General features: G+C 38.9%; 1 protein-coding gene across 4 annotated transcripts; it reads left to right on the top strand.

The window, feature by feature from the left end:
• Positions 1–518: 518 nt before the first annotated feature.
• VMA21 (vacuolar ATPase assembly factor VMA21) lies at positions 519–8,588 on the top strand. 4 transcript variants are annotated; one of them, XM_054581799.1, is made up of 5 exons: positions 614–792; positions 1,744–1,791; positions 2,240–2,302; positions 4,031–4,140; positions 4,712–8,588. In XM_054581799.1, the coding sequence occupies exons 1-5, from the start codon at positions 740–742 to the stop codon at positions 4,852–4,854; spliced, it is 417 nt and encodes a 138-aa protein (XP_054437774.1). In that variant the 5' UTR covers positions 614–739; the 3' UTR covers positions 4,855–8,588. The 4 variants fall into 4 exon arrangements, with proteins under 4 accessions (XP_054437776.1, XP_054437774.1, XP_054437775.1 ...); XM_054581801.1 differs by lacking the exons at positions 614–792; positions 1,744–1,791 and adding an exon at positions 519–552; XM_054581800.1 differs by lacking the exon at positions 1,744–1,791.
• The last annotated feature ends 8,526 nt before the right edge of the window (positions 8,589–17,114 follow it).

The raw sequence follows: 17,114 nt of genomic DNA, 5'->3' as shown, positions 1-17,114 counted from the left end.
ATCCCTGTTGTGTCACTGGCGGCTTTCGGAGCAGCTGCAAAAGGATTTTAACTTTAAGTGGTATTTGGGGTCACCGGGGTGGAGTCTGGAACAGTTACTCTCAGCAAGGGGTCTTTCAGCCCTGACATTCTCTAGCTTTACGGGCTCTGGTGAGTGTTAAACTAACTCCTTCCAGCTTACCGCGGCTGGACTTTCACTGTGGGTAATAATTAATGAGGCATTTGCTCAAGGGCTGGGGAATAATGTGCAGTGCTTTTTTTCTGTTGTCGTCGGAAACTGCTTGGTTGCCTAGCACCACAGTGGCCTGCCTGATCGTCCTTTCCGCTCAGCTGCTCCCGTCTCCTCCCAACTGCAGCTTTGCGACAGGGGCTGAGACCCGGACGGGAGGAGTTCGCTTGCTCTCAGGGGCCGGCGGCAACAGTGCCGCCTGCCCCGAAGAAACATGCTGCGAGGCAAGTCCCGGCTCAACGTGGAGTGGCTGGGCTACTCGCCCGGGTTGCTCCTTGACCACAGGCCGCCCCCAGCAGGGCGCATGCCGCGGAGCCCCGGCCGGTAAGCCACGTGAGCGCCTGCGCCCGCCGCAACGAGCGTCACTGCTGTGCGCCGCGCCTGCGTGCTGCGTCCGGCCGCTCGCCGGCACTTCCGAGGAGGCTTTCCAGAACCAGTCGCTCGCCGAGCCAATTGAGGGTGGCTGCGGAGCGCAGTCCGCCTGCGAGGACCTGTGGCAGGTGGCCAAGCAATGGAGCGCCTTGATAAAGCGGCGCTGAACGCGCTGCAGACGTCTGACGTCAGGTAGTCCAGAGCCGGCTCGGGCCGGGCAGTGTCCCCGACCACGAGGCGGGCCGGCCCGGGCCTGGATCTGGGCGAGTCGAACGGGCAGACCTGCGGTGGGTGTGAGGCCCGGCTGCGTGGTAGGGGAGCGGGAGAGCAGGTCAGGGCCTGCAGCGTCTGCATGCCTGGCTCCGGCCCTTCGCTCGGAAACAGTGGACCCGGGGTCACGGGAGGATAGGCCGGCGGGCCGACAGCTCATGCTGCTTTATTAGTACTTTCTCTCGCTGTCGTCTATATTGCGATTTTGCTGTCCACAGTCTTTTTCCCAACTGCAGGGTCAGCTCCCCGAGGACAGGAGCTTGGCCTTCTCCATCTTCGTGTCTCATACAGGGCCTGCACCATCGGGGCTTAATAAGTGTTACATGAACGAATGAATGAATGAAAGGGAGAAGGGGCTGTCTCTGGTGTGAGACTGCTTCCCTTGGGGAGTCAATAGGATGGGGGCTGGTGGCTGAGCAGAAGGAACCAGAGGGAGCAGGTGGTTCTGCCCGAATAGGTCAGCCAACCTCGGTAAGCAGGAAGTTGGGAAGGAATTTAGCTACCACTCAGTGATGACCTACTGTGTGCCCGACTCAATTTAGGCACTTAATTACAAACGTTGTCAGAATTAAGAAAGGCTTGGTTTCCTGATTTTAAGGAAGATGAAGTTGACTCAGGGTAAGTGACTTGCCCAATACCACAGGCCACACAATTAGTAAGTGTTGAAGCTGGCATTTCACCAAGCCCACTAACTACAAATCCCATGATCTTTGGAGCTTGTTTTCTTTTTCCCCTCTCACAGTGTCAGTGTAGGTGTTTTTTTTAAATTACTGTTTACTATCAAGGATACCAACAGGTATTTTCATTAAGTATACTTAAAATACAGTCTAGCCCTCCTAGACTGATTTTCATGTTTCCTAATGGAATTTGCAGTGAAATCTACTTGGAAGAGAAGTCTTGCTTGCCAGGAAAGGGGATGCGGTAAGCTCTATTATCTGCTCAGTGTTCGCTGCAGAAGTTTATATGAAGGGGGTAAACTCTAAGTGGTTTTAAGAGTGGGACACAATAAGGTTCATCCTGAACTATTTCTTTTGTGTGAGACCAACTTTAATTCTGGACTTTCACATTGTTCTTCTTTTCTAACAAGTCTCAGTAACACCCAATCAAAGACACATCTTTTTTTAGTATCAATTTTGCATATGTTTTGTATTTTAAAGACTATTAGTAATATGTGTATAAATAATTTATTTAAAATATCAAAATACTTATATGGGGTATGTGCTCAAAATTTAAGGATGGATTGCACAGTCAAAAAAGTATGTAGACACTTGGAATAAATGTGAGATGTTCCCTCCCTTTAGGGGCTGACAGAAACCTTCCTGCTAATTGTATAAACAGTTATGAGAATTGCTTTGCCTGGGTTTTCTAGGGATACAGAGCGATGTGCAGCACTATCTAGGAAGCAAGCTGTCATGAAGTACTGTACTAAGAGGTATGAACAAAGTGTGATTGGATCCTAGAGCAATGACACTTACTGGAGTGTAATCAGGAAAGGTGCCTGGAAGAGAGGGCTATTTTAGGGCAACTTTGAGGGCTAGGATGTCTCTTTCCTAAAGAAACAGATAAAAACTGGAGCCTCTAGCTGAGAATTGCCAGAAAGAGAATTAAATTCGAGTGTTGACTATGAGCATAAAGTTAGAAGAAGTGTGTTAAATAGTCTGAGAATGGTTAGATTTATAAGGAAAAAAGTAACTTTAATGATTAAAGCTATAAGGTTCATTTTTTAAATAATGTATCAGGTTGAGTGTATGAGGTGTGTGTGTGTTCAGGGTTGCTGGAAGATTACTACAGCTTCACTTTCAGTAGTGTTGTTCATTTGTAAGAATGCATATGACAAATGCTGACACTAAAAAGTCAGTAAAAGATCCCTGGTCAGTTGGTTGAGCGTTGTCCATCCTGCAAACTGAAAGGTCGCCAGTTTGATTCCCTGTCAGGGCACATGCATGGGTTGTGGGTGACCAAGCGTCTCCTGTCAGGCGTGCAGGAGACAACCAGTTGATGTTTCCCTCCCTCTCTTTCTCTCTCCCTTTCCCTCTCTCTAGAATCAATTTAAAAAGAGAAAGAAAGTCAGTAAAAGTATCAGGGCTTGGCAAAATTTTTCTGTAAAGGGCCAGATAGTAATCTTCTAGGTTTTGAGGGCCATATGGTCTACTACTCAGCTGTGCCTTTGAAGTTTCAAAGCGGTCTTAGATGATACATAAACAAATGGGTGTAGCTGTGTCTCAATTAAACTTTATTTACAGAAATAGGTGGTGGGCCCTCAGGCCTTATTTTGCAGACCCCTGAAATACATAATGCAGTGTAATTTGCCCTGTTCATTTGTCACATGAATATTTTCTGAATAATTGTCAGAATTCTTTTTAGTATTTCCATATATTGATGTACATCATTTGCAAAATCATTTTTCTATTAGTGGACGTTTTTATGTTACCCAGTTTCGTTTGTGCTATCATACTAATCTTTATGTTAATATTTTAAGTAGCAGTTTATTGGACTTATTTTTCTTTATGTATATAATTTTCAAAGCTTGGTTACATTCTTAAGAGTAGTTTCATTGTATTCTGAACCAAAAGTTTTTCCATTGGAATATTTCCTTGGTTTTAAAATAGCTTGTGAACAAATAGAATTCAGTGAAGAGAAAGTGTTTTGATATCAAACACTTAATGCATCCATGCTACACAAAGGCCATCTAAATTGTACTATAGCTATCTCATTACAAAGAAATTGAGTAAATTTCCTTCAGCTGCATCCGGACTGTTTTAGACTGCTTTTCCTCTGGAAATTCTCATATCTTGTTTGTACTGTGTTCAGCTAGTCATTAGTTGTTTTCTGTGTATCTTCTCCCTTCCTACCTCCATTGTAAAATCTGTAATTGCAGTGTACATTTGCACTTTGGAGATTACAAAGTACTTTCACATTTTGACACTTTTTCTCACATTGGATATGAATGACAGCCTCTTGGAGGTGAGCCTGCAGCTAGATCTCCAGTATCTTTCAATTTTGAGTCCCTGACTCTGCTCTTCTTTCTCTGACCCCTGCTTCCAAGGCAGGAGCAAGGTTTTCAGAGTTTTCTCTGTGGATATTTATAGTGTTTATACATACAAGAAGGGTTGGAAGTGTTGTGCAGGTTCTGATTTTCTCTTTGTTTACTTTATTCCAGAAATGAAAGTTCATTAGCATCTACCCTGAAGACTCTCCTGTTCTTCACAGCTTTAATGATCACTGTACCCATTGGGTTATATTTCACCACCAAATCTTATGTGTTTGAAGGTAATCCTATTTTTATAGACATATTACTATATTTCATATACTGTGCTTTTATGACATCTTTATAGATGTAAACTGGATATTCTTAAATTTGCTTCTTTTGTCTGATTTGCTTTTCAAATATCACATTGCTCATAATGAGTCTTCATGAAATGAATGTTTTTATTACTCATAGTTACCACAGCCTCACATATTTGTTTATAGTTTTCTGTGAAATAGCTTGCAGACAGATCCTTCTAATATCTCTTTGAGTGTTGATTGACAAGGGAGAAGGATTTGGGGGAATGTGCATTGGGTGGCAGACATTGGAAGGAAGAGGAAATAAAGGCCCCTTTTTTGTGTTAGAGTCCTTAGATGAAGTGATAATTGAAAGTTCTCATTCAAAATAAAGTTTCGCATGTATAGAAGGAATGTATTCAAATCTTTAAATGAATATTTGCTTTATCACCACCCAACATGTTACTTTTTAATTCCCTGACTAATTAAATAAATATATAGCTAATAAAAATTATTATTCTTTGTTTTTTACTTTGATAGATTTTGGAATAAAATGAAAACATTTTTCTCTTGATAGGTGCCTTTGGGATGTCCAATAGGGACAGCTATTTTTATGCTGCTATTGTTGCAGTGGTTGCTGTCCATGTGGTACTGGCTCTCTTTGTCTATGTGGCCTGGAATGAAGGTTCACGACAGTGGCGTGAAGGCAAACAGGATTAAAGTGAACATCTCCTTTTGATAGCATTAAATTGATTTTTTTTAAATGGCAAATGTGTCCAGGATACTGATGATTTCAATAAAGTCGAAAGAACATGTTAAAATCTACCTTAAGGAGTCACATTTGACTAGTGTAAATTTTGATCCTTTTAATACAGTGGTTTGCATCATCAATTTTAACTGTATGAGCCTCACATTTGCAAATGAGAATCTGGAATTAAACTGGTTACAAAGAAGTATGTTTAATTACACATTATTCTGGGAAGAATTTGGTTATTTTACAACAAAAATATTCTATAGAATTTCGTCTTTTAGTTGGTTTGAGTTTTTCTTTTCTGGCTATATTAATAGGCACACAGAGAAACAAATTGAAACTTTATTTTTTGCTGGAGTGCTTTCCTTAACTGTTATGAAAGTACCAGGTTGTTGGATTTTGCGTTGTAAATTCCTATGGAAAATTGCTTAAATTATGGATGCTGGAATTATTTTGAATGTCACTGAGAAATTTCAAATAAAGTGTAATCCCTAGTCAGAAGGAATCTTTCATTACATTATTTCATGGGAAAACTAGGTTGAATTCCACTTATTTTACATGAACTGGTTAATTGAAGGATCTCAATAGCAAAGCAGAGCGAGCTTCCTAGACCCTGGCCTCCTTCCTAAAGGCCCCTTGAAGGCCAGCCTGTGCTTTCAGACCAGTTCTTTAATAATCTGCTTTGCTCTTGTTCAACAATAAAGTTATGCTTTAATTACCAAGTTTGTGTAAATTCCCTTTAAATTTGTTTTTCCTACTGTTTTTATAATGTATATGACAGGAATTTACATTTTAAATGTTTATTTTTGCAAACTTAGGGACTGTGAACGATCTTGAAAATAGAAATAGTTTTTATCATCCAGAAAGTATTCTTAGTATTTCTAGTCTAGTCTTTTTAATCTGACATGTTGTTATTCCCCAGATATGTGTAATTAGATAATCCTTAAGGCCCTTTATGATAGAAAAAGACATTGTGTTTTTATTTTAGTATCTTTAGTATTTGTTCTTTCTAGCCACTTGGTACTACTTGTAGGCAATCTAAAAACACACCTGGAAAAATGCATATTTAAACAGGAAGAAAATTTTAAATTCCCTATAATTTTGCCACCTGGAGATAACCTCTATTTTGGTTTATAGCCTCTGTGCATTTCTTAATGCTAGTTCAGCATTCACTAGAAGTTTGAATTAAGTTTAAATCCAGTCAACTTTTCCTGACAGGTATTTGCATTTTTTCACAGGAGCAATTCGTGGCCATTCTCTTTAAAAAACAAAAAAACAAAACAAAACAAAAAAACCCCAACACATTGTACCTTTATTCTTTTAAGTAGGTATCTCATTGTTTAAGTTTCCTGTTATCGCTAATTCCTGTTTGCCATTACCAATGTGTTCACCCCTATTTTTAATATTGTAGAATTGGATGGATTGAATTCTTGTTTAGTTCAATGTTGTCTCTAGTTTAAAAGTCTTCTTTAAGCAGTTATTCTAAATGTAAAATGTTTTCTTAAAAACAAAAGACTACAGTTTTGGTATAAAATTGTATACATTTAAAAATGAAATTATTAAATCTGGGATACTGGGCAGTTGATTTCTAGAGGGGCCCTTCTTAGATGCCCTTTTGTACTTAGAATTGTTGTCCACCTAATTTCCTTTTCTATAATGCCAAGGTTTTTCTTGTCCTTTTGGGATGTTATGCTACTTGTAAAATATTAATGTCCAATGTTGGATTATTTTGTTTGATTTCCAACATTTGCTGAGTAGATAATGATAGAGATATTTTTCTGCAAGTATTTAAACCAGGGATTCATGCAAAAGCAGTTGTAACTTTCTCTTGGAAAAAGTACTAAGTGTTTGAAATTTAGAACTAGACACTAGGGTTGAGATTTAGGATTATTACAATATAGACTTTTCAAACCAGTTCATAATTTCCTGGGGTTTCAACTGTAAACTCATTAGTTTGCTGCTGTTGAAATAACATGGTATTTGACATATAAATTTATCTTTCACTGGTTTTCTGTTGCACCGTGTACATACTTCAGGATGTATAGAAAGAAAAGCTACAATTGAGCCCTTGTACATGTTTTAAGGTAGGACTATGTTCACTGTTGTTTGAAAACTAATGTTAAGAATAACCTCAATTAGGAAGTGTAACTTGAAATATCAGTACAAACTACTGATTTAACCCCATTTACTGTAACATATTACCTTCCTCACCTTACCTCCCAGTTTGCTCCCCAGAATATAATCTCTTTTCCCCATTGTGCTGAAAACTGAAAAATTTGCTGTAGAATGCTTCTGATGTCATTAGTTCTTCAAATGGATACCATTTTACATGTAGCAGCAAAGTTCAGTTTTGAGTTGTTACTGAAGAAATTTAAACCTTTAATTCCAAAAAAACCCCAAAATCTGTGTTTCCTGGGAATCTGACTGAAATACATTGTAATAATTAGACTATTTTTATCATAAAAATCTCACCAGCTTTGCCGGAAGAGGCAACTGATTGACTTTTTTGGTATTCATTTTCCATTTTCACATAAATTTTATGTATACATCTAGAGTACATAAGAATACCAGTAAAAACAGTTAAAATAAGGTGTGTTCAAGGAAAAATGAGAGCTGAAGGTGCATGAAACAGGATTGAAATCCTGTTTTAACTGTATGTAGTGAGTATTTCTTGCCTCCAGACAAGTTTATGTTTATTGTTTCATGCTCAAATGAAGTTGTAGACTGTTGTTAGGCCCCTTTCATAAATGGTTCAACTATGGTACCAACTTTGTCACTTGTCTTAGGTCAGCAGCAGGTTTCTCTGCTGTCAAGAACTCTGTGTTTTCTACCAGAGTAGTACAACTTTATCATTCAGACTTGACTCATTTTTGCAAGAGCTGGACTGAAGCAGCCTATTAATAACTTGACATGATTTTTATTTCTTTTTTGCAGGGGGAAAGGGTCACCTGAGAAAATAAATTATTTTTAGGGACTTTAGGCACCTAAAGATAAATATTACATGTAATCTATGAATAGCTTAATCCTTTATATATTTATTAAAATAGCCTGGAATTCCTCAATTTACTATCACTCCTGGCCATGCTTTCCTTGCCTGTTTTTCTTGCTACATGTACTTGAAAGTAATATCTACATTTCTTTTAAGATGTTCTACAAGTCATATTTGTCAGTTACACAGACTAGTCTTCCTTTTTCTCAGGTTCAGTGAAATGTCACTGAACAGTAATAATAGCAATAGCTAACAACATCTGCACAGCACCTTACAGTTTGCAAAGAATGTTCACATATTCTCATTTGAGTTATGCTTCGTCAGTCTTTTACCTGATGTCTCTTGACATCAATGCTTAAAAGTGTTAGAATCTCTAAATCACTGGAGTCATTGAATATGCTGTAGTTTTGAATAGTACCCTAACCAGGGGAAGGCTTTAGATGCACTACGGTGAAAGCTGTGTATAGTCATCGAAATGGGGAGCTTGAATTCTTTAGCCACTTGAATCAGATTTTCTTTTGTTAAGTGATGCTTTTTAACCATTATCTGGGTGGATTTTATATTCATTATGTTCTAGCCTGTAATTTGTATCAATTTACCATCTGTTGTCATTAAAAAGGTGTCTGTAATGCCCCTTTGATGTGTCCTGAGTCAATTAATAATAACTCTATTAAAACTCTTTGTTTTTTAACATTTGTTTGCCTCTCTGTTTATACTGTATAGAATATGTACAGAACTGTTAAGGGTACGCTTTTATGCAGTAAATGTAGTCCAGAGATGCTCAAACTGGTGGGGGGCTATGAGGGGTACTTAGGAAGGGCCGGTTAGACTTCACCTCCAATGGGCCATCAGAATTTCTGTGGGACTGGGGAAAAGAAAGCAGCTCCTTGTCCTGTGGCATTTAAGAAAATTCATTCAGGAGTGAATGGCCTTCAAATACGACTCAGTACCTGGTGATGTCCAGCATGCCACCCCTCACGCCAGTGCTCTTGTCCTCTGTCCTCTAGCCACCTGTTGATTGTACTCATTCCAGTTCCTTTCTGTACTTCTGAGGGGTCCAGCTAGTTCTTACTAATAAACCCTATCCACTTCCAAAAAAATTTTGAGATTTTAGTATCAAAATATACAGATTATATACAATTGTATTTATGTTAAAGATAGATTATAAAATGTCCATGAACTCAATATATAGGTAATTACATTGCAGAAACTGCCCAGACGTACTGAATCATAACCTCTGGGGGCAGGGACCAGAAATACCACCCAGCCTGGGTCGCTTACATTTGTAATAGGCTATAATCTGATGCAGCCAAGTTGAGAACTGCTGCTAGAGATCAAGCATTGCGTACATAGATTTTTAATGCTGGACTTGAAGATATTTGTATAAAGCAGGCCTGAAACAGCAGGCACTTTATTTTTTTATTTTAATTTATTTTTTCAAATACATTTGTCTCTGCCTACCCCCCACCAAGCAGGCACTTTATTGGGCAAAGAAAAAGAAATCCTGTATAATGCTATAAGGAAGCTTCAGTTTAAAATCAGGAGACCTTTACTAGATGCCTGACTATCCATATTGACTTTGCTTCACTGTTAATGAATTTCGTTAAATGAAAACTAGTACAGGGGACGGCCCACTTAGAAGTAGCTTAGCCATGCCAAGAAATGGCCATGCTGCCCCTGTGATGCCTTCCCTGTATTTGGAATCCTCACTGCAGCAGTCCTTGGAGAGGGAAAACCTAACACAGTTTCAGTGAATCTGGTTTCCAAAGTAAAGGAAGTAATGGAGCAAACTGGAAATGGTTTCCTAGACATACGTGCTTTTTTTTAAGAGTATGACCTCTGCCTCCAAATATTTTCCCTCTCACTGCTTACATCTTCACACTTCATCTCACATACACCCTGCTGTTTTGCCCATTAAAGGTGCATTTAGGTTGACCCTTTTAGAAAATAGAAGATTCTGGTGGAGAACAGTTGCTCATACCCTGGTGGCTCAGTTGATGTGAGGTGGCCTACCTTTTGCTACAGCATAGTTGGAACTGGAGAGCATTATGTTAAGTGAAATAAGCTAGTCAGTGAAAGACAAATGGCATACAATCTCACCTATCAGTGGAACCTAATCCACAAAAGAAACTAATGAGCAAAATAGAACCAGAGACATGAAACATGGAACAGACTGACAGCTGCCAGAGGAAAAGGGGGAGGAGGGAATTGTGGAAAGAAGGGGGAGGAATCAGTCAAGGAGCATGCACAAATGACCTACGGACATGGACAATGGTGTGAGAACTGACTGTGGGAACGGGGTGGGCAGGGTGGAGGAAGGCAAAGGGGAAAAAAAATTGGGACAGCTGTAATAGGATAACAAAAACATAGTCACAAAGATGTAAAGTACAGCGTAGTCAATATAGTCAATAATATTGTAATTACTATGTATGGTGCCTGGTAGATACTAGACCTATTGGGGGGAATCACTTTGTAAGGTATGTAAACATTTAATCACTATGTTGTACACCTGACACTAATGTAATACCGTGTGTCAAGTGTAATGAAAAATAAACTTTAAGAAAACTTGAAATTTAAAAATATTCGCAATAGAAAATGAAATTGTTTGGGGGGCTGTGAAAATGAAATCTGTTTACATTTATTTTCATCCTCACCTGAGGACATTTTTATTGATTTTAGAGAGAAAAGGTGAGAGAGCGAAACATCCATCAGTTACCTCCCATATGCACCCTGACCAGGGATCAAACCCACTATCTTTTTGATCCAACCAAGTGAACCACCCAGCCTGGGTTGCTCACATTTTTATGTTCCCTTTCTTTCCTAAAACTTGGATGTACAACAGACTTAATGCAACACACCTTTTTTCCCCTCGTATTTCTGCTGCTTCTAGCTAGAGACATAGTCCTCACCCTCTACCCTTGGCTTACTCCTCCCTCCAAACCTACCTAGAACCAAGTAGAATTAAGATTAAACATTGAGCGGGAAAGGAATAGAAAAATCAGTAAAATGGAACAAGCAGAAATTAAACCAGTCCGTCCAGCTTGACTTGGCAAAAGGGTCTGGTAAGGATTTCCAGCTGTGGTAAACATAATTTGAAGATATCCCCGAGTCCCACTGCCTGGTATACAAGCCTTTTGTGTTCCCCACCCCTTGGATATGGATGGAACCTGTGAAAATGATGGGAGAGTAGCTTCCCTGATTTGGTTACTGTGTTGGTGTGTTTGAGCTGCCATAACAAAATAACACACACAAAACCACATAGCTGAAACAACAGGAAACTTCTTTTTCATGGTTGTGGAGGCTGGAAGTCTAAGATCCAGATATTGGCAAGGTTGATTTCTCCTGAGGCCTCTCTCCTTGACTTTTCAGATGGCCGTCTTCTCACTGTGTCCTCACATGGTCATCCTTCTGTGTGCATCTATGTGTCCTAACCTCCTTTTCTTAAAACATCACCAGTCATATTGAATTAGAGCCCACCCTAATGACCACGCTTTTGTGTGTGTGTTTTTGTTTTATTTTTTTAAATTTTATTGTTCAAGTATAGTTGTCTCCATTTTACCACCACCACTTTCCTCTACCCCACCAACCCCTACCTCCCACCCTCAATCCTTCCCCTCTTTGCCTTTGTCCACGGGTCCTTTATCCATGTTCCTTGACCACCCTTCCCCTTCTTTCCCCTGTTATCCCCCTCCCTCTTCCCCTCTGGTTACTGTCAGTTTGTTCTTTATTTCAGTGTCTCTGGTTCTATTTTGCTTGCTTGTTTGTTTTGTTGATTAGGTTCCACTAATAGATGAGATCATATGGTATTTGTCTTTCACCACTTGGCTTTTTTTGATTTAGCAGAATGCTCTACAGTTCCATCCATGCTGTGGTGAAAGGTAGGAGTGTTACTGAACAAATGGACCCCTGGGGAAGAGGGGTGCCCAGATGCTATTACCGAAACAACAACCACCCCGCTTCCCTGGGGTACCTCGGGTGTAGGTCCTTTGTCCCCCGCCCTTGGAATTATGGCTCTGAATGGCAGAGTTGGGTGAAAAGGAAAGGAACTATCTATTCAAAAGTTATACAGGTTTGATTAATGGCTAAGTGTCGCCCTTAAACCTCAAAATCCCTTTAAAACAATCACCAGCCACACAGTCCTGCCTTCCCCCCTTTGCCCAGTTAGGCCAGTCGGGCCTGTCCGGGGTACCATCCTTCAGAAGGAAAAGAACTGAAGTCCGGGGCTCGGCTAGGCAGGTCTCTCGCGGTTCTCAGCACCATCCGCTGTGTCGCCCCGATCTCCAGCTCTTAATCCATAACCATGTGGCACCTTCTGGCCCACTAGCAAGAGTCCTTTCTCCCCTCTTTCTTCCCACGTGGTCTTCACACTGTTCCCCAGAGCCTATGTCTCTCTCTCTCTCCCACAAGCCCCTGTCTCTCCTTCCTCTCCCAGTTACATTCTGCATTAAGTCTTTCAAACCTTCCTGATTAGCCTTGGTGATATGCAAAATAACCCTCTTTGCATATGAGGAATGAAGCTATCCTGTTACTGACATGCAAAGTGACTCTCAATGGCGGCCCACCCTGGGGTGGGGAGAATATATTTTTTCTGGACACCCCAATCTCTGGACCCCATCACAAGTACCCCCTGGAGGGGCCTGGCTATGCCCCATTACAGGAGCTCATTCTTTCTTTCTGCTATGCAGTGTTCTATTGTGTAAATGTACCACAGTTTTTTGATCCACTCATTTATTGATGGGCACTTAGGTTGCTTCCAGAACGTGGCTATTGTAAATTGTGCTGCTATGAACATTGGGGTGCATAGGTTCTTTTAAATTGCTGTTTTGGGATTCTTAGGTTATAATTCCAGCAATAGAATTGCTGAGTCAAAAGGCAATTCCATTTTTAGCTTTTTGAGAAAATTCCAAACTTTTCCACAGTGGCTGCACCAGTCTGCATTCCCACCAACAGTGTACTAGGGTTCCCTTTTCCCCACAACCTTGCCAGCACCCATTGTTCGTTGATTTGTTTATGATGGCCATTCTGACTGGTGTGAGGTGGTATCTCATTGTGGTTTTAATTGCATCTCTCTGATGGCTGATGATGCTAAACATCATATGTCTCTGGGCCCTGTGTATGTCCTGCTTGGAGAAGTTTCTGTTCAGGTCCTTTGCCCATTTTTTAACTGGATTGTTTGTCCTAGAGTGGAGTCGTGTGAGTTCTTTATATATTTTGGAGATCAAACCCCTGTCTGAGGTATCATTGGCAAATGTATTTTCCCATATGGTTGGTTTGCTTTTCATTTTGCTGATGATTTCTTTACCCGTGCAGAAGCTTCTTATTTTGATGTAGTCCCATTTATTTATTCTTTCCTTTATGTCCCCTGCTCTAAGGGCCATATCGGTGAAAATATTGCTGCGTGGGACATCTGAGAGTTTCCTTTATATGTTCTCCTCAAGGACGTTTATGGTGTTGTGACTTATATTTAAGTCTTTTATCCATCTTGAGTTTATTTTTGTGCATGGTATAAGTTGGTGGTCAATATTCAATTTCTTGCATATAGCTGTCCAGATCTCCCAACACCATTTGTTGAAGAGGCTATTTTTACTCCATTTTATGCTTCTGCTCCATTTGTTGAATATCAATTGACCATAGAGACATGGATTTATTTCTGGGCTCTCTATTCTGTTCCATTGATATATGTGTCTGTTCTTATGCCAGTACCAGAGTGTTTTGATTACAGTGGCCTTGTAACATAGTTTGATGTCAGGTATTGTGATCCCTCCTACTTTTCCCTTCTTTCTCAAAATTGCTGAGGCTATTCAGGATCACTTATGGTTCCATATAAATTTTTGAAATGTTTGTTCTGTATCTGTGAAATATGTCATTGGTATTTTAATAGGGATTGCGTTGAGTCTATAAATTGCTTTGGGTAATATGGACATTTTGATGATGTTAATTCTTCGGAACATAGTATGTACTTTCAGTATATGTAAATGAGAAACCTACAGCCAACATACTCAACAGGCAAAAACTAAAAGCTTTCCCACTAAGAGCAGGAACAAGACAAGGATTTCCACTGTCACCACTTTTATTCAACGTAGTATTGGAATTCCCAGTCATAGTGTTCAGACAAGAAAAAGAAATAAAAGGCATCCAAATTCGAAAGGAAGTAAAACTGTCATTGTTTGCAGATGACATGATAGTGTACATAGAAAACCCTCTAGATTCCAAAAAAAAAAAAAAAACTATTTGACCTAATAAGTGAATTTGGCAAAACTGCAAGATACCAAGTAAATATTCAGAAATCGAAGGCATTTTTGTATACAACAACAAGATACCAGAAAGAGAAATTAAGAAAAAATATATCCCTTTTACTATAGCAACAGGAAAAAATAAAGTACCTAGGAATAAACCTAACCAAGGAGGTAAAAGACCTGTACTCAGAAAACTACACAATAATGAAGAAATTAAGGAAGAGACAAATGCAGTGTGTTTTACAAGTTTAATTTGTAGTAATGCCATAATATCAGGTGATATTTTTATGTTGTTATGTTCTTATCTGTTTCAGTTAGCTTTGATTTTACTAATAATAGTTTCCTCACTCTGATAACTTTATGATTATCTCCAATCTGAGAAGTTTAGCATAGCATAGGGTGGCTGTTTCAGGAGGCCCCCTCTAACCAGAAACAACAGATGTTTTGTCACATTTTACTCAAGTAGCAAGCTTCCTGAGCCCAGATCACATGTTAAAATGCATGTAATTATTTTAACAAAATAAGCATTGGTATGTTAAATATTTCATTATTTTCATTATGAATATGCAATGTGGTTTTGGGAGCTTAATGAGATCTCTCTGTACTACATAACATCATCTTCAGGATAAAGTCATTATCTTTCATGTTCTGAAGGATGTTTAGTGTATTTTCTGAGAATCTAACAGACTGTCTGTTGTAAACTGGTCCAATGGACTGTGCTGAACTTCCTATTCCAAAATCTGTGACTTGTATAAGGTACTAAATGAAAACCACAGTACATTTAAAAATTCTTTAATAGATTTTACTTTTTTAATGGAATTTTTAGTTCACAGAAAAATTGAGTGTAAAATATAATGAGTTCCCATATAAACCCTTAATCCTCCTTCCAGCCTTCCCTACTATCAACATCCTCCACCAGAGTGGTAAATTTGATATAATCAATGAACCAAGATTGATACATTATCATTACCCAATCTATAGTTTACATTAGGGTTCACTCAGGATGGTGTACATTCTGTGGGTTTGGACAAATGTATAATGACATGTATCCACCATTACAGTACTGTACAGAATAGTTTCACTGCCCTAAAACTCTTCAGTGCTCTACCTATCATCCCTTCTCCTGAACTCTGACAACTACTGATCTTTTTACTGTCTCATGGTTTTGCTTTTTTTCAGAATGTCATATTGTTGGAAACATACAGTATGTAGCTGTTTCAGGTTAGCTTCTTTCACTTAGTAATATGCATTTAGGGTTCTTCATATCTTTTCATGGCTTCAGAGCTCATTTCTTTTTAGCTCCCAATAAGATTCCATTCTCTGGGTGCATCACAGTTGGTTTATCCATTCCCTTACTGGAGAGCATCTTGGTTGCTTCCAGATTTTGGAAATTATGGACAAAGCTGCTATAAACATCTGTGTGTACATTTTTGTGTGAACATAGTTTTCTACTCCTTTGGTTAAATAAAAGGAGAGTGATTGCTGGATCTTATGGTAAGAGTATGTTTGCTTTTGTAAGAAACTGCCAAACTGTCTTCCAAAACTGCTGTACCATTTTGCATTCCCAACAGCAATGAAATGGAATTCTTGTTGTTCCACATCCTCAACTGTATTTGATGTTGTTAGTGCTCCAGATTCTAGCCATTCTAATAGTTATGCTGTGGTATCTCATAGTTTTTATTTACAGTTCCCTAATGGCATAAAAGCTTGAGCTTTTTGTGTGTTTATTTGCCATTTGTATATCTTCTTTGATGAGGTATTAAAGCACATTTTATAACAAATATTTTAATAAAATTTAAAAACCTGAGAAACATTTCAAATATTTTTAAAATTCATCTTGTTAACTTCACTACTATTTTCCATTACCAGTAATAAGAAACATTTTTGTAAAATCTAAAGTATACAACCTAAATAAATAAATCAAGAATGCCCAATTTTGGGGAAGGACATTAGTCAAGGAGAAAGAAGATCTGGAATCTGGTCCTTTCTGGATACCAAATGTGTCATCTTAGAAAAGTTACTCCCCTTTCTGAATCTCAGTGTCTTCTGTAAAGTAAGGGGAATGGCTAAAATGATTTCTAAAGTCCTTGCAACTCTGGCTTTCTTTGATTTTGTATTTTATGTCAGTCACTAGAGTGGCCTCTGTCAACATACAGATATCTGAGCCCTTTGATTGCCTCATGGTAAATTTAATATTGTCATCTTGAAAATTTTCCACATTTCATTTCTCCTCTGAAATTAAAAACTGTGATTGAGGCTGAATGAAACCTAGCAACCAACTCTCATCAAATATTTCATTGAATATGATAAACATAGAATATATCACAGGAGAGTAAATACAGCAAAAATGGTAACCACAGTTCAGCATTAATTTCATTTGGTGACTCACCCACTCTGTCATCCAAACATGGCATTGATCTAAATTGTGGCCTTTTCTTCTATCTCATATAATTTAAATAATGCCAGTAAAAGGGCACTGATTCACTACTGAAGCAGATTATTCTTGAGAAAATTAGCAGAGCTTTGTCATGGAAATCTTGGTCAAAGTGTTTTTTATTAACTTCACCTGGTAAGCAAGCTCATCCTTTCCCTAGCTAGCCAGGGACCTTTTTTAATATTTTCTGTGGATTCAATCTAGCCCAACCATATTATTTTGTTGATTCTCTCCCCTTCTAGCAGTACTTCAGGCTTTGAATGCACAGAGGAATTTTCCACCAAATCAGTTATTTGTCATTGCCTAAGGGGCTTTTAGGGGGCTTGCTTTGTGCTCTGGAATAGTTTCCATACTAATAGTTTATGGACACAAATCCCTCTATGGATATATGAGTATATTAATTGTGTCTACATTTGTAAAAGTGGATACTTAGAATGACAGGAGTGTTGAAATTATAGTTTTATAGTAACCAGAGGAGTACATCAGGGGGAAGAAAAATCTAGGAGATTGAATATTAAGAATAAGACCCAGTAATTAGACATAATGTGCTTATTATTTCAACATAGCCTG

The sequence above is a fragment of the Pteronotus mesoamericanus genome, unplaced genomic scaffold, assembly GCF_021234165.1.
Source record: "Pteronotus mesoamericanus isolate MK-2021 breed Mesoamerican mustached bat unplaced genomic scaffold, CSHL_Meso_final contig_66, whole genome shotgun sequence".
Taxonomy (NCBI): domain Eukaryota; kingdom Metazoa; phylum Chordata; class Mammalia; order Chiroptera; family Mormoopidae; genus Pteronotus; species Pteronotus mesoamericanus.
The sequence above is the reverse complement of the archived record's forward strand: the minus strand, read 5'-3'. Positions and strand labels throughout refer to the sequence as shown.